Source organism: Phodopus roborovskii, unplaced genomic scaffold, assembly GCF_943737965.1.
Source record: "Phodopus roborovskii unplaced genomic scaffold, PHOROB, whole genome shotgun sequence".
Lineage (NCBI taxonomy): Eukaryota > Metazoa > Chordata > Mammalia > Rodentia > Cricetidae > Phodopus > Phodopus roborovskii.
Window position 1 is genome coordinate 75,551,977 of NW_026126418.1, and position 20,309 is coordinate 75,572,285.

At 41.6% G+C, this 20,309-nt stretch overlaps 1 protein-coding gene and 1 pseudogene across 7 annotated transcripts in view; both read right to left on the reverse strand.

Annotated features, from left to right (window-relative positions):
- Gapvd1 (GTPase activating protein and VPS9 domains 1) overlaps window positions 1-20,309 on the reverse strand; it is a 73,947-nt gene that overhangs the window by 13,542 nt on the left and 40,096 nt on the right. For 4 of the 7 annotated variants that reach the window (XM_051185267.1, XM_051185263.1, XM_051185262.1 and 1 more), the window contains 9 exons: window positions 18,810-18,950; window positions 12,667-12,801; window positions 12,019-12,138; window positions 10,725-10,802; window positions 10,237-10,601; window positions 7,176-7,263; window positions 6,288-6,368; window positions 1,820-1,942; window positions 770-899 (listed from right to left, as the gene is read on the reverse strand). In XM_051185267.1, coding sequence (XP_051041224.1) covers window positions 770-899; window positions 1,820-1,942; window positions 6,288-6,368; window positions 7,176-7,263; window positions 10,237-10,601; window positions 10,725-10,802; window positions 12,019-12,138; window positions 12,667-12,801; window positions 18,810-18,950 — 1,261 coding nt within the window. The remainder of the gene's footprint in view (window positions 1-769; window positions 900-1,819; window positions 1,943-6,287; window positions 6,369-7,175; window positions 7,264-10,236; window positions 10,602-10,724; window positions 10,803-12,018; window positions 12,139-12,666; window positions 12,802-18,809; window positions 18,951-20,309) is intronic. The other 3 variants (XM_051185269.1, XM_051185268.1, XM_051185264.1) reach the window with 1 other exon arrangement.
- On the reverse strand, window positions 16,377-17,721 carry LOC127222807 (non-POU domain-containing octamer-binding protein-like; annotated as a pseudogene).

Genomic DNA, 20,309 nt, shown 5'->3' on the forward strand with positions numbered 1-20,309 from the left:
ATTAAAAAATAATTTAAAATGGAGAGGAAACAATCACACACAAGCTAGGTGAGGGTGCTGTATGGAGTCTTCCTTGTCTGAGAAAGCAGCAGCTCCTTAACAAGCATGGGCAAATGCCAGGCTCCCAAAGCAACTTTCTCAAGCTCTGTGGAAGGAGACTGCAGGGAAAAGAGAGAAAGCCAAGAATGAGCCCCAATTATTAGTGGGGCAATGCTAAAATTATGCCCCATTACTGAGTCCCCCAGTGTGCTGACACAGGCCATTGGGTTTGCACAGATAATAGTGAGTTAGTTACTTGTGTAGCTCCTGGGACACAGATAGAAGTGTTGTGGACTATTATTTTAACTAGTCAAAGATGTGTTATGGCTGTTTATGCTGCATTTGTTTAACCATGTAAAGCTATGTTGCTTTGCCTGCTTAAGGGACCTGACTGGTTTAATAAAAGGCTGACCAGCCGATAGTTGGGCTGTGAGCCCTAGGGTCCCAATGCTAAGATTACAGATGCACATCAGCATGCTCAGCTTTTTCAGGTAGGCACTGGGGTTCAACTGAGGTCCTTACACTTGTGTAGCAAGCACTCATCATCCACTAGTTCTTTATACTTAACAACTGGTTGACTTGAAATGATTAAAATGGTGATAAAAGTCCAAAGCCTGAATAGGAAGCATTGGAAGAAGACAGGGAACGGGAATTATACTTTATTTTCAAAAATATTACAAAAAACAAAAACAAATTCAAACCCCAATCTTACAACTCCTGGAAGAAATACCTGTAAGAGAATGCAGAGTCCTGAGGGTGGGCTGCTTGGCTGGCAGAGTCTGGGAGATCGTCAGCTGAGATGTTCTGCAGCGCTTCATCACGGGGGGAATCATGAGCACTTTCACCATCACCCATGACCTCTAGGCAAAACCAGTCCCCAAGAAAAGGATAACCCAAGTTAATTAATGTAGGCATTTCTGGTACTAGCAAGTATTCAAAAATCCGTCTCAAAAACAGGAATAAAATATTCCTGAATATAATAAATACTGTATAAGAAACTGACAAAACGTTTGTAATTGGCAACTCTAAATATAGGGCTTATTAACCTGCATTGTACTGTTATTTAAAAGCTTTCCAAAAGAAAAAAAAAAAAAAAGATTAGACATGATGGCACATGCCTGTAATTTTAGTGCTTGGGAGGAAGGAGAATTCTGAGTTCAAGGGTAGCCTGACTTACGGAGTGAAACTCTGTATTACCACTCTACAACCCTGAAAAGAAAAAACAAAGAGGTAGAATTGCTCCCTGCCCTCACTTCCTCTTCAGCCTTAGGTATCCTCCTTGGGTAACTGTTTGCTGAAGATTATTCCTGAAAATGCTCTCCATATCTATGCAGGCATAGATAGATTTAGCAAACTATTGCTTATGGTTTTATATGATTTTATTTTCCCTCAATTTATCTTGAGGATTCCATAATTTTACAACAGCTAGTCAGTATTCCTCTATGAAGACAGAGAACCCTATAGAAAAGAAGTACCAAATAACAAGGATGCCTTAGCCTGCATCAACCACCACAGTTCTACTAAAGTCCATAACTACATCAAATCATACTTCTCTAGACATTAAACATGCACTAAGTGCCTCTGGGCTACCACCCCAGACTCATCAGAAAACCCAAAACCATCTGAACATCTGGAGTGGCCAGGTTTAGTGGGAAAGCATAGAGAGGGACATGCTGATCTGACTTGCTCCTCTAGATGGCCTATTTTAAAGGCTACTGCAGTTAGGATTGTCATTATCACCATGGTAAATTGTTACTGTTAGGTCTATCATGATTATCACCTGCACTGTCATCATTTGCCATTGCACCTTCACTGGGGCTGGTCCGTTTAATGGCATTGCGGTATTTGTCCAGGATATCTTCAGCAACCTGAGCCTGTGCACTGAGCCTAGGGCTGGGCTCGTCTGCAGGGGAAAAGAAAGAGAATTATTTCTCTGGGTTTATATCAACCCTACTGTTAGTATGACACCAGTAGCAGAATCCCAAAGGCAGATTAGAAGGTCAGACTAAAAAAGGGCACGTATCTCAGTGTTACGAGGCATCATGCAGCTGCCTACTGTATCCCGCCACTAGGTCTAAGAGCAGAAAAACAGGAAGAGTCACTCTACCTCAGGACTACTGTAACTCTGCATGGCTATGTGAAAGTTCGGTGCAGAAAGGATTCTAAAGAGCTTGCTCAAGTCACAGTAACTGTAAATTCATGTGAACATAACTTCTACCAATGGTTTCATTTTTTAGGATTGGGGAACAAACAGAAGAGAAAAAGCCTTGCTGTATAACCCAGGCTGACCTTTAACTCACTATGTAGCCCAAGGCCTAGCCTTAAGTTTGTGGTTCTCCTATCTAAGCCTGCTGAGTGCTGAAACTTGAGGCATGTACCACCACACTAGCCCTAACAATAAATTTTTATATTCAAACTTAATCAGATATCTCCACACTAAAGGAGAAAAATAATTATTCAAGTTTAGATCTAAATCCTTTTTTAAGTTTGATGGCTTTCTATGTTCTTTCTGTTTGAATCCCTCTTTCCATCACATCTGAAAGCTTCTATGACATTCCATATGTCCTGGACACAGCACTTCTGTGGAATCCCAGGGCTAGGATGGCCTGGGCTGCACAAATGGTAGCTTGTCTCACTGATGGGACCATCATCCTGACAACCAAATCAGGCATCAAAACTGCTGAGCTAGCATGCTGCTGTGGTACATGCATGTAACTCTGACACTTGGGAAGTAGAAGAGAACTGTGAACTCAAAGCCAGCCTAAGCTATAGTGAGACTGTCTCAAAACACCAAGCTAGGGACACAGCTCAGTGGTTGAGACTTGCTCAGCATTTACAAGGCCCTGAGTTTGATACCCAGCACCACACACACAAGTTACCTAACCTACAGTCTCAAATAGTAGTCATTAATCAACTAGTATGGATCTTCGATACAAAATAAAGTTCTATAGTGACACACACCTGAGACTGAGCTAGGCCAATAGGTAACCAAGCTGTCTACATTCTGGTAGAATTCCATTTGTGGGTCTTTTCTTTTGTTGTTGTTGGTGATGGTTTTTTGTTTGTTTGTTTGTTGGTTTTGTTTTTGTTTTTGTTTTTTTTTCTTTTTTAACCTCAAGATAGAGTTTCTCTGTAGCTTTGGAGCCTCTCCTGGAACTTGCTCATTAGACCAGGCTGGTCTCGAACTCAGAGTGAGTATGCACTGCCTCCTGAGTGCTGTGATTAAAGGTGTGTGCCACCACTGCCCAGACAGAATTCCATTTGTAAAAGTTTTGATAAATCACATTAAAATCACTATTCATGTATGTAGGTATGTGTTGCAAAAGTAGCTAATACGTATGGCATGTGTACCACATGGCAGTGAACTGTGCTAAGCACTCGTGTGGACAGTTGCAGAGACGTATTGTCATCACATGTCACAGAAGAGCAAGCATGCAGCCTGGAGACTGAGCAGCATGCTCATGGGGCCTTTAATCTCCACAAAACAAGTATCTACTGTTCCTGTTTCTATAAAACACCTCAAGCCATACAGATGATTCACAAGGTTGTGTTTTGTAGTTTTTCTTTGGGGAGGACAGGTCTCACTCTGTAGCCTACACTGACCTTGAACTTGTAGCAATTTTCATGCCTTAGCCTTGTGAGTGCTGGGATTATCATTGTGAGCATACCTGACTGCCAAAGTCATTTAATATTGTCTACTATAACAATGTGGTCACAACAAGAGATTCAGAATCTCTTGTGAAGTGAACTTTTTCAAAATATAAATGCAACCATTGCAGAACCCTTTTAAGGAGTAATATTTTTGGTGAATGCTCTACAAATACTCTTATTATTTAACATTTTGAGTGTTTTGCCTTATGTACGCACATGCACTAACTACATGCACACCTGGGGCCGGAAGGTTTCAAAGCCCTTGGAAATGCAGTTACAACTGGCTATGAGCCAGCATGTGGGTGATGGGAACTGAACCCATTCTCTACAAGGGCAGCCAGTGCTCCAAACTGCTAAGCATCTATCTCTCCAGCTCCACTGGCTATATTTTGAGAGCTCACAAGGACTGTGAGAAGGGACAGATATAAATTGGATAAACTCATTCAATTAAACTAATATGTTGCTTATTGCCTCTTCCTTTAATAAGCTGCTATGCAGGGCGGGGTACAGTTAGCAGGAGCCTGCCTGACTTGTAGCTATAAGCCTGGGTTCAGTCCCCAGCATTGTTATATAACATAACCACAACTATATGCACAAATGTATTTTCAGAGAAAAATAGTAGGAAACAACCTAAATACTTCAATAGGAAAAGAATAGTTACTACACTATAGTGTAATAGAATCAAATAATTTCACAGCCAGTAAAAATGATTTAAAAACCAACTGTACCCAGTAGAAACTGGGAAGTGTCTGGAACATGGTTAAAGACAAATACAAAGTCACACAGGTCTGATACAGTCACAGAAAGCCACCATGCACAAATACTGAGGAAGCCTGGGATAGACCGTATATCAGTTATAAGAGTGACAGGATTATGGCCAAGCTCATAAGGAACATCTCTTTATAACACTTCAAACTGATTTTACTGTAATTTCCAAGTGAACATTAGTTAGGATTGGGGAGAATTTCTCCAATAAGAAAGCTAAGCTTCTTCAATCAGACCCAAAGAAAACTATTTTATGAAAAGGAAGAAGCAAAAACCACTCAGCTTCTAATCTCATCAAGGAAAAAAATATTGCCCAAAGACCTAACAGCATACAATTTCTTCAAAGTCCTTAATTAAACAATATAATTCAGCTTGCATACATTGCAGTACTCCTTCCTCTCTATCCTATTCTTTTTTAAGGCTCAGACTCCTCTAGCTGGTCTGGAACTCACTATGTAGACCAAGCTGGCCAGCATACTCAGTGACGTTGGTATACTTCTAACAGCAGGAACTAGGACACAGGAAAATACAACTCTTCCATATGTGATTTCACCGAACACCCACAGTACCTAGTACAGCGTCTGGCAAGACTCAGATGACCAACAAATATTTGCTGACTGAACAGGATAGACTGGGCTGCTCTCAACAGGGGACTGCGGCCTGTCTACCTGTCTGTTGTTCATACCCTTTATTATAGGAAAGTTACTGAATCAAATAAAGCAGGGCTATATAAACTGAAATATGGGTACACATAATATGCACAACTACATATTAGAACACAGATCAAAATGGACGCTGAATGTATTGTGATGGTCACTTTTGAGACCATGTTCTTAAAGACATATTCCGCTTTTTTTTTGTTTTGTTTTGTTTTTCAAGACATGGTTTTTCTTTGTAGCCCTGATTATCCTGGAACTCACTCTGTAGACCAGGCTGGCCTCAATCTCACAGACCACCTGCCTCTGCCTTCCAAGTGCTGGAATTAAAGGTGTGCACCACCAATGGCCGGCTGACCTATTACATTTTTAAATTAACAAGCTTCATTATAATTTAGAAGGATAGATGTGAAAATAGCACACCTTAAAATTAAGATAAGAAAAAAAGTGAGAAGTAAACTGCCCTCTACATACTCTACAGCATCTAAGAACCAATGTATATCTATCAAATTCAATGTTGGTCATTTATTATAGCTCTCACACTTGTGAGGTACCAAAGAAGGTGCAGAATGCAGTGCAGGTGTCAGATAAGGAAGATCCCTAAAGCTCTGCCATGGGTTAGACAGCAATTATAATCATTCAAGCTGTAAAAAAAAAAAAAATTAGTGACATCTTTAACTTTTACTACAATGGTTGGTATTTGTAATACTGCTTGAACAAATACTTTAATTATGAAAAAATAAGACAATGAGATAAAACTGCATCTCATTGTGATCCTGAATAAATTAGATCAAACTATAGATGAAAATAAATGTAGCATCCTATAATCAGTGTTAGAGAAAACTATCCAGAGGTATGGCATGCAGAGCACTAGAGGCAGCGCACACGCTCCTACAGTGCTGAGGCATCGTTCCCTGGGTGGTGAGCTGTCAGGCAGGCCTTGTCGGAAATAGGTCATGGTAATGAGGATGGTGATGGTAGTGGTGGTCTGTAGGAAGAGCACACCAAGACCACTGTGGCCCCTAAGGAGAACCACAGAGCCATGAAGAACATACTCCCCACCGTACACACACACACACTCTTCTAAAAAGGCAACGTTCATGGCATCCAAGAAAAAGTGTTATGAAATATGTGCTCTGGGAATGAAGGAGCCAGGAAGCCCATGGGTCTACAAACCTGTGAGTGTTGAGAATCTGTCAGGCCCCAGATCATCTTTGTCTTTTTCTTGTTTTTCTTTCTTTCTAAATGGTATAGGAGCTGGAAATTAAATAAAGTCAGTAGTGTGACATACAACATACTGCACTCCTTGGAAGTTAACTGGTGTGCCAACATTTCTAAGTGCAAGGACGTTGAAAGTTTAAAAGCTAAGAAATCCTAAGCGTCAACTGATAATCATTCTTAAAATTGCATCAAAGCTTCCTTAAAAAGCTTTCAGAGTCTACTGTGGAGTCATTTGACATAGAAAGAATGATTTAATGAGGATCCACTGAGCATGAATCAAAATCATTGCCTCTAACCTTGCCAAAGAACACGTTCAGAGTTCCTGCCTCACTCACTCCTCCCCATTAAGTGGGCTTGAGCACAGGTAGAAGCAGATCTCAGCTCCTAAGCACACAGCCTGGGAAAAGGCTTATGGAAGAGTAATCCCTTCCAGGAAGAGAAATTTTGACCAACTCAATCAACACTAGGCTATTCACTAAAAATAAATGTACACAACTACTTTCCAAAATAGATACCAGCTACATCTGTAGGGCGTTGCACATTTTCAATGCACATTGACATGAAAAGCTTAGATTTGTTCCAGGAACATCAAAGTGTCTATTCAAGATAAAATTAACAGTAACAATAGCATGCTGAGAGTCCTCCATGTTTAACGACAGTGACTGGCATGATTTCCATTTAGGACATACCACTGTCATTTCCCACAAAGAATGGACATTTTAAAGCTCTGCCAGAGCACTTTTTCTCAATGAAAGCATTTCTACACTTCCACACAGCTACAAACAGGCCCAGGAACATCAGAGGTGTGGTGAGACTTGAGGCTCTAAAGTTTTATGAAATTACCTTTAGGCATAGCTGACACGAAGCGCTTCCTCCACCAAGGCCTGCTCCTGTCTGATCGTTCATCATCGCTGTCCTTGCGCTCTTCGGCCTGCAAAGAAAGTCTGATGGTTTACTGTGAGCTGAGCAGCAGGATAAGTTGCTATGAAAAGGATTCCAATAAATCTGGACACCTGTCCTATTTGCCTTAAAAATAAGACTGTTCTTTTTGGGGTGTTAGTGGGAGAGGAGAATAGTGCTAGGAATGGAGCACAGAGCACCCTGCCACTAAGAGACATTCCCAGCACAGAAAGCTACTAACACCTGCCAAACACCCTCTGAAATGTGAAAGGATACCCTTCAGGTGAGGCTGGTGTGTGTGAGGGTAGGCACTGTCTCCATACTGCTACAAAACCAAAGGCCTAACAGAATTCGGTATCACATGTAAAGGAAGTGTTACACTCCCTCCTAGGGAGAGATCAGTGGGAGAAACAAGTGTTTAGAAGGTATATGCTCTAGGTAAGCCCTTAGCACAACAGCAAGAAGCAATAGGAAACCCTACGTAAAGGCAGTGCAGTGAATTCTAATGGGGCAGAGATGGTGTGGTACAGCAATAGGAATGTGTTGTGTCAGAAGCCAGCATGAGAACAGATCTCTCAATCCTCTCAGCTGCCTAAGGCTTCTGTTATTAGGGATCTTTCTTTGTTAGTTATTATTTGGAGACAGAGTCTCAATTGTAGCCCAGGATGCCCTCTTCCTCACTAATTCTCCTCTCTCAATCTCCTAATTACTAGAATTGTAGGCATGAGCTACTGGTCCTTTCTCCCCCTTTTGCTGCATCTCACTCCCTGGCTGTCCTTGAACTCACAGAGATCCTCCTGTCTCTGCCTTTGAGTGCTGAAGGTATGCACCATGCCATGTCATAAGTCCTTTTTCTAGATGAGGGACATGAAGCTAAATGAGGTGGTTTTCCTCAAGGTGCACACAGCTTACATGTGGCACAGTTGCCTGTCAAACCTACACCAGCCCAGCCTCTGATCACGGGTTACAGTCATCATCAACTCTGTTGACATTGAAGGGCAAGGCCAGCAATTCTAGCCTATTTGACCTCAGAAAATTTCTTCACTTCCACTTTTTCATTTACAGAATAGGGACTAAAAATACTTTTTTTTTTTTTTTTTTTTAAAGATTCATTTATTTATTTACTATGTATACAACATTCTAACTCTATGTATGCCTGCAAGCCAGCAGAGGGCACCAGATCTCTTGGTTGTGAGCCACCTTGTGGTTGCTGGGAACTGAACTCAGGACCTCTTAAAGAGCAGCTAGTGATCTTAACCACTGAGCCATCTCTCCAGCCCCTAAAAATACATTCTTGGCTGTTGGAGCAGGCGCCTTTTCTCTGCCCACCAGTCCACTCTTACTCTGACTGCTTAACTGTCTTTTTCTACTTAGAAGGAAATATTTCTTCAGAGACTTCATGGGACTGGAGAAGATAAAATTAGTACTAAAAATACTTACCAATATGAAATTTCTCCAATCAGGGAGATCAGGGTCTATGTGGCAGGAAAGTTAGAAGTGAGGTCGAAATGTTTATCTATATGTTTATATACATGATGAGTAACAAAAGCAGGTTTCTCACCATTAAGGAGTTAAATTATGGGAGAGGTAGTGAAACAGAATAAACTGTTTTTTTCTAGACTCAAAATAAATCCTCAGTGTCCATTCATTGTTCTCTCTATGCCAAGCAAAGCAGAAATAAAGTGAATACAGAGGTAGCTGTACACATACCTACAGATACACAAATATTCCCTAGGCTATCCATTCAGAGGCTCTAAAAGTAACAACAGGCCACAGAATGAGCTCTGACCTACCTCCATTTCTAAGAACTAGTTTTGATCAAAAAGACCTAAATACCCTTAGAGAAAAGAAGCTATCTCCAGGATTAACAGAGAATGCAGCATAGGAACTCAGCAGTTAGGAGTATGGATTGCTTTTTTAGAGGGCCAAGTTCCATTCCTAAAACTCACATGTGCCTCAAAACCACTTGTAATTTCAGTAGTAAGGGACCTGATGCCCTTTTCTGGCATCTGCAGATACTGTGTGTACATGGTACAAAGGAAGACATTCGGGCAAACACTTATACACATAAAATAAACTCAAAAAATTAAAGGGAAAAAATTGATCAAGACAAAACTGAACAACCAACAGAGTGAAAGTGTAAAAAAGCGTGATGACAAGCAACATGCACACTGTTAAGTCCTGCTGCTACAATGCATGTATCAGGCATACTGATTCACTTGCATTCAGAAAGCAAAGGCATAAGAATTATCACAAGTTCAAGACCAGCCTGATCTACATAGTAAATGCCAGATCACCCTGGGCTACATAGTGAGATCCTGTCTCAAAAAACTAGAATAACAACAAACCAACAAAGCAAATGAAAAGGAAGTAATGCTGGTAACTGGGGAGGCAAGGTTGGGGTGAGCATTTCAGAATGATGATGAGTGGGATTACATGTAGGACAATGTGTTATCTGTTGGAAACTTAATACTAACTCAACAAAGGAGAAAAGAACCGGGTTGGAAACTTACTCTTAAATGAGGAAGAAGTATTTTTGTCTTCCCCACTTTGTGAGTCTCAAATTAAAAATTATATACCTCATTTAGCCATCTCAAAAGAATACTGTGAGTCACTCCTAGGTATCCCAGACAAAAAACTGCTGGGAGAAAGGATCTAACTGTTACAAAATGCAAGTTGTATTGTATCCATCCAATGGATTACTAGACTGACATATTTCTTTTTATGAGACTGGGTTTCTCTGTGTGGCCCTGTCTGTCCTAGAACTCACTCTGCAGACCAGGCTGGACTCAAACTCAGAGATCCACCTACTTCTGCCTGCCAGGTACTGGGATTAAAGGAATGCACCACCATGGCCCAGCATAACAGATCATTTTTAATCCATGACCACAGTGTCTCTTAATCTTGAGTTCACAGTCCATGTTCATTTCAGACATAGGAAACCATCAGATAGAACACTGACGTGGCCACAACACGAAAACTCTACATGGCTAGTGTCCCATACCTCTCCTCTTGAAGAGTCCTTACTCGGAGAAGAAGATGATGAGTGAGGTGCAGCCACCAAAGAAGTAGCACCGGTGGCTGCTGCTGGAGGGAGCTCATCATTCCCCGGACGGCGGTTCCAGCTGGGGTCGCTCATGGGCCTCCGCACAGAAGATACTATATCAGAGCTCCTACTGCGAACCAGTCTCTCAGGGTAAGAGTGCCTCTGTCTGAATGCCTCCATTTCAGCTGCAGTTAAGACGTGAGAACCGAAGGTAGGCAGCCTGGCCTCATTTCCTCCCACTGCACCTTCCAGGATTGGAGGATCTGGGGGTGGATGTGAGGGCCGGGCATAGTGAATCTTCGGCCTTACAACAGCAGAGGACCCTGTAACATAGCAAAGAAGCTTTGCAGACAAGGTGTAACTACTCAACACAGGTATCCACCAAAGTTTTACATGTCTCACTTCTGTCTATGACAAGAGTCCAAAGGTTCTTTCCACAAACTTACCATCATGTGAAGACAATGGATCGAACATGGCGAGCAGAGACTCTGACTGAGAGGGAGGAGAGGTCAGATGGTGGGCTCCTACAAGAAGAAGGCAAACCATGAGATCAAGCCAGATGAAGACAATGCTCCCACAAAGAAGAAGGTGCTGGTATTCTTCCACAGCTTTTCTTTTGATTAATTAGAACTTGAGAAGCATACCAGAAATAAGTAAAACAAGTAAGTATCAAATTCTGATTACCCACCGGATAGTAATGGCACATGCCTAGGATACAAAGGTAGTCAGATCTCTTAATTCAAGGCCACCCTAGTCTACAGAGTGTGTTCCAGGACAACCAGGGCTACACAGAGCAACACTGTCTCAAAAACAAACAAACAAACAAAAATATTCTGATTACCCCACATTTTAATTTGCATGTAAGGATTTTCTCTACATTTGAAGGGTACAAAATCCATGTTTAGTAACCTGATAGAGAAATGCAAATGCTATCATGATTAGTGTGAAGAATACAACCGTGAGACTGAAACCTTATTTTTCATAATGGCTCAGGATCTCAGAGACTCACCTTCCCCTACCTATAAAAATAGGTAATACTATCTAAAGAAGAGGTAATTAGAGAACTATAAACTTTGAAAGTATAATAGTTTTCAGCAAGTGACTTGATTTTAAAAAATTGTAACTTCTAAATATACTATTTTAAGCTATAAAACCCCTACTTCCAAAAAGATATCCCTAAGTACATCTGAACACAACAAGAAATATAAAAATACATAAATACACAGACTAAAACTTATTTCCTTATTACAAATTTAGAACTCAAGTACACATAGACAAGTTATGCCTGAGAGCTATACTAATTGATGAAATACCAACAGTGTATGAACTTCGCTGTATTGCTTTATTGATTTTTTGACATTATTTAGTGTATTTTGTGTTTATGTCTGTGTATGCATGCAGTGCCAACGGAGGCCAGAGAGGACGGTGGAACCACTTGAAACTGCAGCTAGAGAGAGTTGTTAGCTGCTATGTGGGTGCTAAGAGTCTAGCTCCTCTGGAAGAGCAATCAGTGCTCTTAACTTTTGAGTCGTCCCAGGCCCACTTTGGTTTTATTTTAAGACAGGTTCTCACTCTGTAGCCCTGACTGACCTGGAACTCATTATGTAGATGAGGCAAGTCTGAAACTCATAGAGATAAACCTGCATCTACCTCCCAAGTGCTGGTATCATAAGGTAAGTGTCACCAAGCAAGGCCGTGATATGTTCATTTTAAAAAGCCATTCTCTCTCCCACTACTTACCATGAGCTATGTCATCCATGTCTGGACTAGTTACAGAATCTTTACCCCCAAAATCAGAGCTGCATTCAGATCTCAGGTCTTCAATCTTATTGGGAATATCTTCTGATGTAGCACTTATACCTTTGAAAATATAGCAAAAATACGTAATAAACAAACTGTAAGAAGAACAGAGTAATTACACAAAATTAAATGAAGTTTAGATAAATTCTTAACCTTTATATATTCCAGTTTTATACATGTCAGTTGCTAAGTACTGTGAATTTATTACTGTTGTTCAAATATACTTGTCTTACTTTTACAACATAATCAGAATTACCTAGTTATACCTAATATTGTAGCAGAAGCTACCATCAATATAAAGAGTTGTTCCAAAAGACTGTAAAGGCCACACATTAAGTTCTCACAGATTATGGAGGCACATTATTAACTTTGATCCCTGGAGACTACTGAGCTGTTAAACATAACTTAGGGATGGAGATGCAGCTCAGTGATAGAGCATCTGACTAACATGCCCCAAGTGCTGGGTTTAAGAGCTAACACCATATCACAAAACAACAATAAAACCCATCATCTCTTTGGTAACACTTTTATGAACAGGGAGTAGGGAATGCCTTCAAATTCCTAGTCCTTAAAACAAGACAGACATACCGGACACAACACTGAGGCCTGGTGTGCTGGGGCGGGAACTGACCTCCCTGACATCCGTATCATCAGATGTGCTGCCCAGTCCAGAACAGCTCTCCAGCTCCTGGAGGCGCTCCTCTTGCTTTAAGTCTGGAGCCTCTGAATACAAGGCAGGAAGAGTCACCTATTAATTCAGCAGGCATGAAAATTCCAACTCTGTGACACAGACAAACAAGCTCTCAGGTTGTAAAGAGATTTCTAAGTCTAAGCTACTTAGCAAAACTGCAGGATTTAAAGAAGGCAAGGTTATAATTTCCCCTGAGATAAGCCAGTTCGTTCAGTACAGGCAACTACTATTTCTAGGCATATTTTTTAAAGTACTTCAAAACGGGCATGATAGCAAACACCACTGATCTTAGCACTCAGGAGGCAGAGACAAGTGGATCTCTGAGGACTTGCAGGAACAGTCTAGGTTATATGGAGATTTCCTGTCTCAAACCATGCCCAAAAAGAAAGAAAAAATAATAATTTCCTCACTTAATTTATCTAATGGCTTTTTGAGAACGGGGGTCTCACTATCTAGCACAAGCTGAAATTACAGGCATGTGCCACCAAATTAAGTATCCTTTAAGAGACCAGAGAGATGGCTCAGCAGTTAAGAGCACTGGCTGCTTTTAAAGAGGACCTCAGTTTAGTTTCCAGCACCAACAGGGCAACTCACAAACAGGATCTGATGCTCCACAGGGCATTGTACACACGCCATATATGCATACAAACACTCAAACATATAGAATAAAAATGAGTAAATGAGGGCTGGAGAAGAGTGTCTGCTGCTCTTCAGAGGATCAAGTTCAACTCCCTACACCCACATTAGACCATTCAGATTTGCCTATAACTCCAGAGTCCAGCTCCAGGAGACCGAATATCCTTTTCTCTCTCTCTCTCTCTCTCTCTCTCTCTCTCTCTCTCTCTCTCTCTCTCTCTCTCTCTCTCTTTTTTTGGTAATTTATTTATTTTTTATTTTACATGTCGATCCCAGTTCCCTCTCCCTCCCTTCCTCCTTTCCTCTTACCCTCTCAGACCCCTCACATGCACCCTGACCACCCTCCCCTCCCACCCCCCCACCCCAATTCCACATGTAGGGCAATGCCATCCAGGTGGGGTCATGTAGATCTGTCAAGTCATTTGAAGTAGGGACTAGGACTTCTCTCCTGTCTCTAGGTTAAGGCAGTTATCCCTCCATGGGGGATATGTCCACAACGTCCTTTTGTGTACCAGAAATACAGCCTGGTTCCACTGTCTGAGGTCGCTTAGACTGCTCAGTCCTTCTGGCTGAGACCTATATTCAGGGGGGCCTGAGTCAGTCCCATGCTGGATTCCCAGCTATCAGCCTGGGGGCCCATTGGCTCCTCCTTGTTCAGGTCAGCTGTCTCTATGTTTCTGCAGCCTGGTCTGGTCCTCTCTGTCTGCATCTGGATTCTAGTTCGACTCAGTGTTTAGGTATAGGTGTTTGCTCCTGTTTCCAACAGGTACTAGATGAGGGCTCCATGATAGTGGATAAGTTAGTTGTTGATCTCACTATCTGAGAAGGGCATTTATAATAGCCTTTCCATTGTTGCTCAAATTGTTAGTTGGCAGCAGTCTTGTAGATCTCTAGACCTTTCTTTAGGTTCAGTTTTCTCTTCAAACCAGTAATGGTTCCCTCTTTTATGTTCTCTCTGTCTCTGTCTCTCTTCTGTCTTCTATTCCTACCCTGACTCAATCTTCCTAGTTGCACATGCTTTCCTCTCCTCCCCTTCTCTTTCTCCTACTTCTCTCTCCATTCACAGTGTCATCGTCGTCGTCACCCCCCCCCCACTTCCCATGTGCTCTGGAGGTCTTGTCCCTTCCTCCTTCTGTGAGGGACTTTATATGAATATCTTAGAATATACCTTGTATCCTAAGGACACAGCAACAAGACCAACTGGCAGCCCACAGACTGGGAAAAGATTTTCACCAATCCTACATCTGACAAAGGGCTGATCTCCAAAATACACAAAGAACACAAAACACCAAATAACCCTATTAAAAAATGGGGTACAGAACTGAAGAAAGAATTCTCAATAGAGGAAATCAAAAAGGCTGAAAGACACTTAAGAAAGTGCTCAACATCTTTAGCTATCAGGGAAATGAAAATCAAAACAACTTGGAGATACCATCTTACTCCTGCCAGAATGGCTAAAATTAAAACACCAATGACAACTTATGCTGGAGAGGATGTGGAGAAAGGGGAACACTTCTCCACTGCTGGTGGGAGTGCAAACTCGTACAGCCATTTTGGAGATCAGTATGGCAATTCCTCAGGAAAATGGGAATTAGTTTACCACAGGACCTGGCAATCCCCCTCTTAGGCAAATGATCCACATCCATGCAACAAAGACATGTGCTCAACTATGTTCATAGCAGCACTATTTGTAATAGCAAAAACCTGGAGGCAACCTAGATAGCCCTCAACTGAAGAATGGATAAAAAAGATGTGGCACATCTACACAATGGAATGCTACTCTGCAGAAAAAAAATAATGGAATCTTGAAATTCGCAGGCAAGTGGATGGAACTTGAAGAAACCATCCTGAATGAGGTAATCCAATCACAAAAAGAGGAACATGATATGTACTCGCTCATACATGGATTTTAGACTAAGAGCTAAGATAACCAGCCTATAATTCACACCCAATATCCTTTTCTTTTTTTTTTTTTAAGGCTTCAATGTATTTTAATAAGGTGATACTGTATTACTGCTCCATTTCTCAGAAAAAATTCAAATTGAAGGTATCAGGAACAAATCAAACATAGTACAACAATAAAAAATGCACAATATAACTACCTAAGATAGGCAAGGCTAAGACCTACTGTCAGACCTTAAACACACAGCAACCCTGTTCCCAAGATTGTACTAGGCCCATCAAGAAAAGCTGTGGACAGCAGTATCATAGACACAAAAGGCCATTCATTCTTGAGTAGTCCTTACTCAAGAAAAAGATGGAGGCAAGTTAACCCAAGACTGTTTTTTTTTTTTTTTTTAAAGATATACTAAAATGAAAACCTCTAGAAAAACAGGCCTTCCTTGGGACATGAAAGGGTTATATATGATATATAATAGAATCTTATGTATGCTGTAACCTCTGTGGACATTTGCCTGAATTTTCACCTGGGAATGAATGGAGGAAATTGGGGCTAGGTCATAGTAGGATGTTTAAGTTTTTTGGTATATACAGCAGAGTCTCTGGAATTGAGGGGAATCAAGATGAAAAAGTACTCAAAACATGATGAAGGAAGGAAGGAAAGAAGGAAGGAAGGAAGAAAGGAAGGAAGGAAGGAAGGAAGGAAGGAAGGAAGGAAGGAAGGCAGGCAGGCAGGGAGGAAGGCAGGGAGGAAGGCAGGGAGGAAGGAAGGAAGGACTGACCAAGATTAGTGGAGCTCTGAGTTCATTTTGTTATGGTTCACCAGGCACTCAACAATCAACACACTTCAGGAATGCACCAGATAGATTTGATAAGCCAATATACCACAGACTTTATTTGTTAAATACCACCCCCTCCCTTGCCCTCTGCCCCCAAGCATACTCCCTAGGTAGTACAGGCAGGGAAAACCTATTAGGAAGAACCCTAACACTTTTCCAGGCAGAACTCTGGCTAGTCCAAAAAAAGGCCTTTCTTTTAAGGGTATTGGGCAAACTAGACAATGCAACTTTATTTAGTATTGGTGGCATTTATTTGAAGCAAATTCAGCTCTAGGAGCTAGAAGGTTGAATGCAGAAGGAGTTCCACCAATTGCTCCAATTCCTTCCATTGTAGCAGCTAGGCCAAAATGTTCAGTTGTTGGTGGTTCCATCTGGCATCATAGTGGCAGGTCCTGGAGGAGCTGGGGTACAAGTTGGCACAGGAACAGGGGGCATGGCACCTCTATTGTTTATGCCCATAGCACCTCCCATAGCCATTTGGCCCATTCATATCTCTTGTTCTCTCACATCAGAGAAGGTTCCCTTGAATCCTTCTTGCTGTCACTGCATCATTTTTTCTTCATGTCGCCTGTTTCTTTCTCACGGCCCTTATGCGTCTCTTCCTGCCTGAACTCTAGCTGCTTTCATTTCTGAACCTCTTGGTTATGCAGTTCCTCCATGCCTTATTAGCATAACCTGGTGCTCATGGCATTCTGCCTCCATCTCCATCTTCTCACGAGCCTCCTGCTGTTGCTTCTCCATCTCAATGAGTGCCTTCCAGCGCATAGTATACTCATACTCAAAGGACCCAGGCTGTGCAGATGTGGGTGGCTGTTCTTGTTCCTTGTGAAATTGTTGGGTTTTTATAATCGGCTTATCTAGAAGTCCCTCTTTATCATGTAACTGGTCCATAGGCTCCACAGTCACAGGCCGAGGAAATGTGGTTAGCAAGAAGAAGCCTTCACTCCATCTGTCCAGAGCTTTTCAAGCAGCTGGCTTCCCTGAGAACTCAACAATGCCTTTTCCTGAGGGCCTTCCTTGGTCGTCCACAATGACCACAGCCCTCTCCACCTGCCCAAACACAGAAAGGCTTCTTCCAGCAGTTTGCTGGACACATACTGAGGAAGGTTTCGAACTGTAATGGATGAACTATGACAGGCAAAGTGCACACGCAGCTGTTTTCCACAGAGTGGCATATTATCCAATTCCACTTTGGCAATTTCCGCCAGGGTTTGTGTTTCCAAGCGAATGAAGCCAAAGCCTTTATCCTTACAAATGAAAACTCCTCCTGCTTTCCCATATTTCTCAAAAAGCTTCTTCATTTCCTCCTCAGTAATGTCAGGGGGAAGATTGCCCACAAAGAGATGACTTTATTGGGTGAAGGTCTTCTGTCCTGGTTTCCTAAAGTTCTTCAGATTACAGTTAAACCATCATTCTGGCAGCTGGGCTGCTGGGCTGCTGGGCTGCTGTCCATTTGCAGGTATTTGGTGGGGGTGGTGGTGATGGTGGCGGCGGCGGCAACAGCCGCCGCCGATGATGATGATGCTTCCTTGGAGTGTGGTTCTACTTCTCCAAGTTAAAGTTTTTATTGCTCTGCATGTTTTAACCCTTGACTTAGATTTGAGCACAGCAAAGTGTCTGTGTCCCAGTCCTCGCTAACCTCGACTTCCTCTGCTCAGAGTCCCCAATATCCTTTTCTACAGCCTGTGGGCATGTGCATTTACATGTGCACATACCCATATACAGACAGACAACCATGTGAACATGTAATTTTAAAAACTGTCTTTATTTGAAAAAGATTACTAAATAAGCAAACAAGCATTTAGACATCCCTTAAAAGTGCATGCATGTGCTTCTCTTGTAGAAACCAGCTCTCTATTCTAAACATTGAACTCTGGTCATCAGGCTTGGATGCAAGCACCATTATTCATTAAGCTATCTCACTGGCCACCCAGGGATAAATGTAAGGATGTTGACTAGGAACTCAAATGTGTAGAGTCTAAATTGGGTTGTTACTCTCTTCCTGGAATGAACTGGAGGGAAGACATTGAATACATAAACACAAAATTCTGATATGTTTCAAACAATTCTTCAAATATAATTTAACAGACTCAGGAAGCACTTGCTTTGTTATTATTTATTTATTATTATTATTTTTGTCATTTTGTTTTTCAAGACAGAGTTTCTCTGTGTAGCCCTGGCTGAACAGAAACTCTATAGACCAAGCTGACCTTGAACTCACAAGCTGCCTGCTTCTGCCTCCCAAACTTGAGGATTAAAGGCATGCGCCACCATACTTGGTAGCACTTACTATGTGAATCAATGCTAACCAACAATAAACTTTTCCTCTTTTCCTTGATGAAAATGTTCTACTTAAAATTTAACAATATGATTTTCTGATATTTGTCTCACACACACACACACACACACACACACACACACACACACACACACACACACACTCTTGAGTCACCAGGTGCTGTGGTAAATGCCTGAAATTCTAGTACTTAAATACTGAAGCAGAAGTTTTTGAATTCAAAGTCAGCCTAGACCCAGACCCTGTCCCAAAAAAACAAGAAAAAAAAAAAAAAGTATATCATTTGGTAAAATACATCTAATATAGAAATTAAGACATCGTACACACTAAAATATGCAAAGGAAAAAGCAAACAGTAACAACATACTAACCTGAGTCACTTGGCAATACCTCTACGCTCCAAGCTTCACTTGTGGTCTCTGATATGGTAGAGCCAGTGCAAGGGTCAAGGAGAACCGACCCTGAGCCTGGGAGGCACAGCAAACTACCTAACACATTCTCTGCTGCTGCACCTGCACAACAGTAGGAGAAAATGTTATAAGGGGGAGAGCAGCACTGGTAAGCAAAATCTTTGCCAACAAAAGTGGCCAAGGAAGAAATTATTTAATTTAAACATGATACTAAAACCACAAAGTTCCCAGTTGAACACAACCTCCTTTTCTTTCATTCATTTTTAGAAGGATACTTACTTTATATGCATATGTGTACCTGAGTTAAATACACCACATGCATGTGCAAACTGGAGCAGATCAGAAGAGACATCAAATGCCTGGAACTGGAGTTACATAGAGCAGTGAGTCACCATGTGGGTGCTGGGAACTGACCCCGGGTCCTCTCCTCAGCAAGAACAGTAAATGTGGTGTTCTTAATTGTTGAGCCATCCCACCAGACCCACAACCTCCTTTTTATTAACTTCCTCACACATACCTGTGACCCTCCACAGGGAAAACATATCTTTAGATTCATGGCAATTTGTTTTCATCATGGTTTTTAAAGCAAATCTTATCTCTGTCCTTAATATCTGTTTTACCTTTATAAAATGTATAGTCTCACGATGACTACAAAAACTCCAGAGAATTTAGCCACAGAAAGTTATATTAGCCAAATATTTTTCTTCTGGCATATCAGCAATAAACTCAGAGCAATAAAATACATTTGCAAGATACTACCCAGTTCCTTCATAGCACTCAGTCAACTGCTTGTAGCCAAGAACAATACTACATTGGCATCTGGAACAAAGTAGTGCAAAACCAGTTGAGAAATCTCTATACACTACTAGAAAACAAAAGTAGAAGGAATGAAGCATTATAGTTATGTCTGTGTTTAATACACTCAAGATAAGGAGAGATAGCTCAGCAGTTAAAATGCTGGCTACTTTTCCAAGAGTTACATTCAGTTCCTAGCATCTACCTGGCAGCTCACAGTCTGTAACTCTCTTCTGGCCTCCGCAGCTATCGCACACATGTGGTGCAGATACACACAAGATGGGAATTCTAGGGGCTGGAGAGATGGCTCAAAGGTTAAGAGCACTGGCTGCTCTTCTAGAAATCCTGAGTTCAATTCCCAGGAACCACATGGTGGCTCACAACCACCCGTAATGAGATCTGGTGCCCTCTTCTGGCACACATGGAGGCAGATACTGTATACACAATAAATAAATAAACCTTTAAGAAAAAAAAAAGATGGGAATTCTATACTACACTGGATTCAATCTAATAAAAGAATAATTCTGGAGCTGGAGAGATGGATCAGTGGTTAAGAACACTGGTTACTTGTACATAGGACCCGGTTCAACTCTAGCATCCACAGGGCAGCTCACCACTGTCAGTTCCAGGGGACCTGATACCCTCACACAGACATGCATGCAAGCA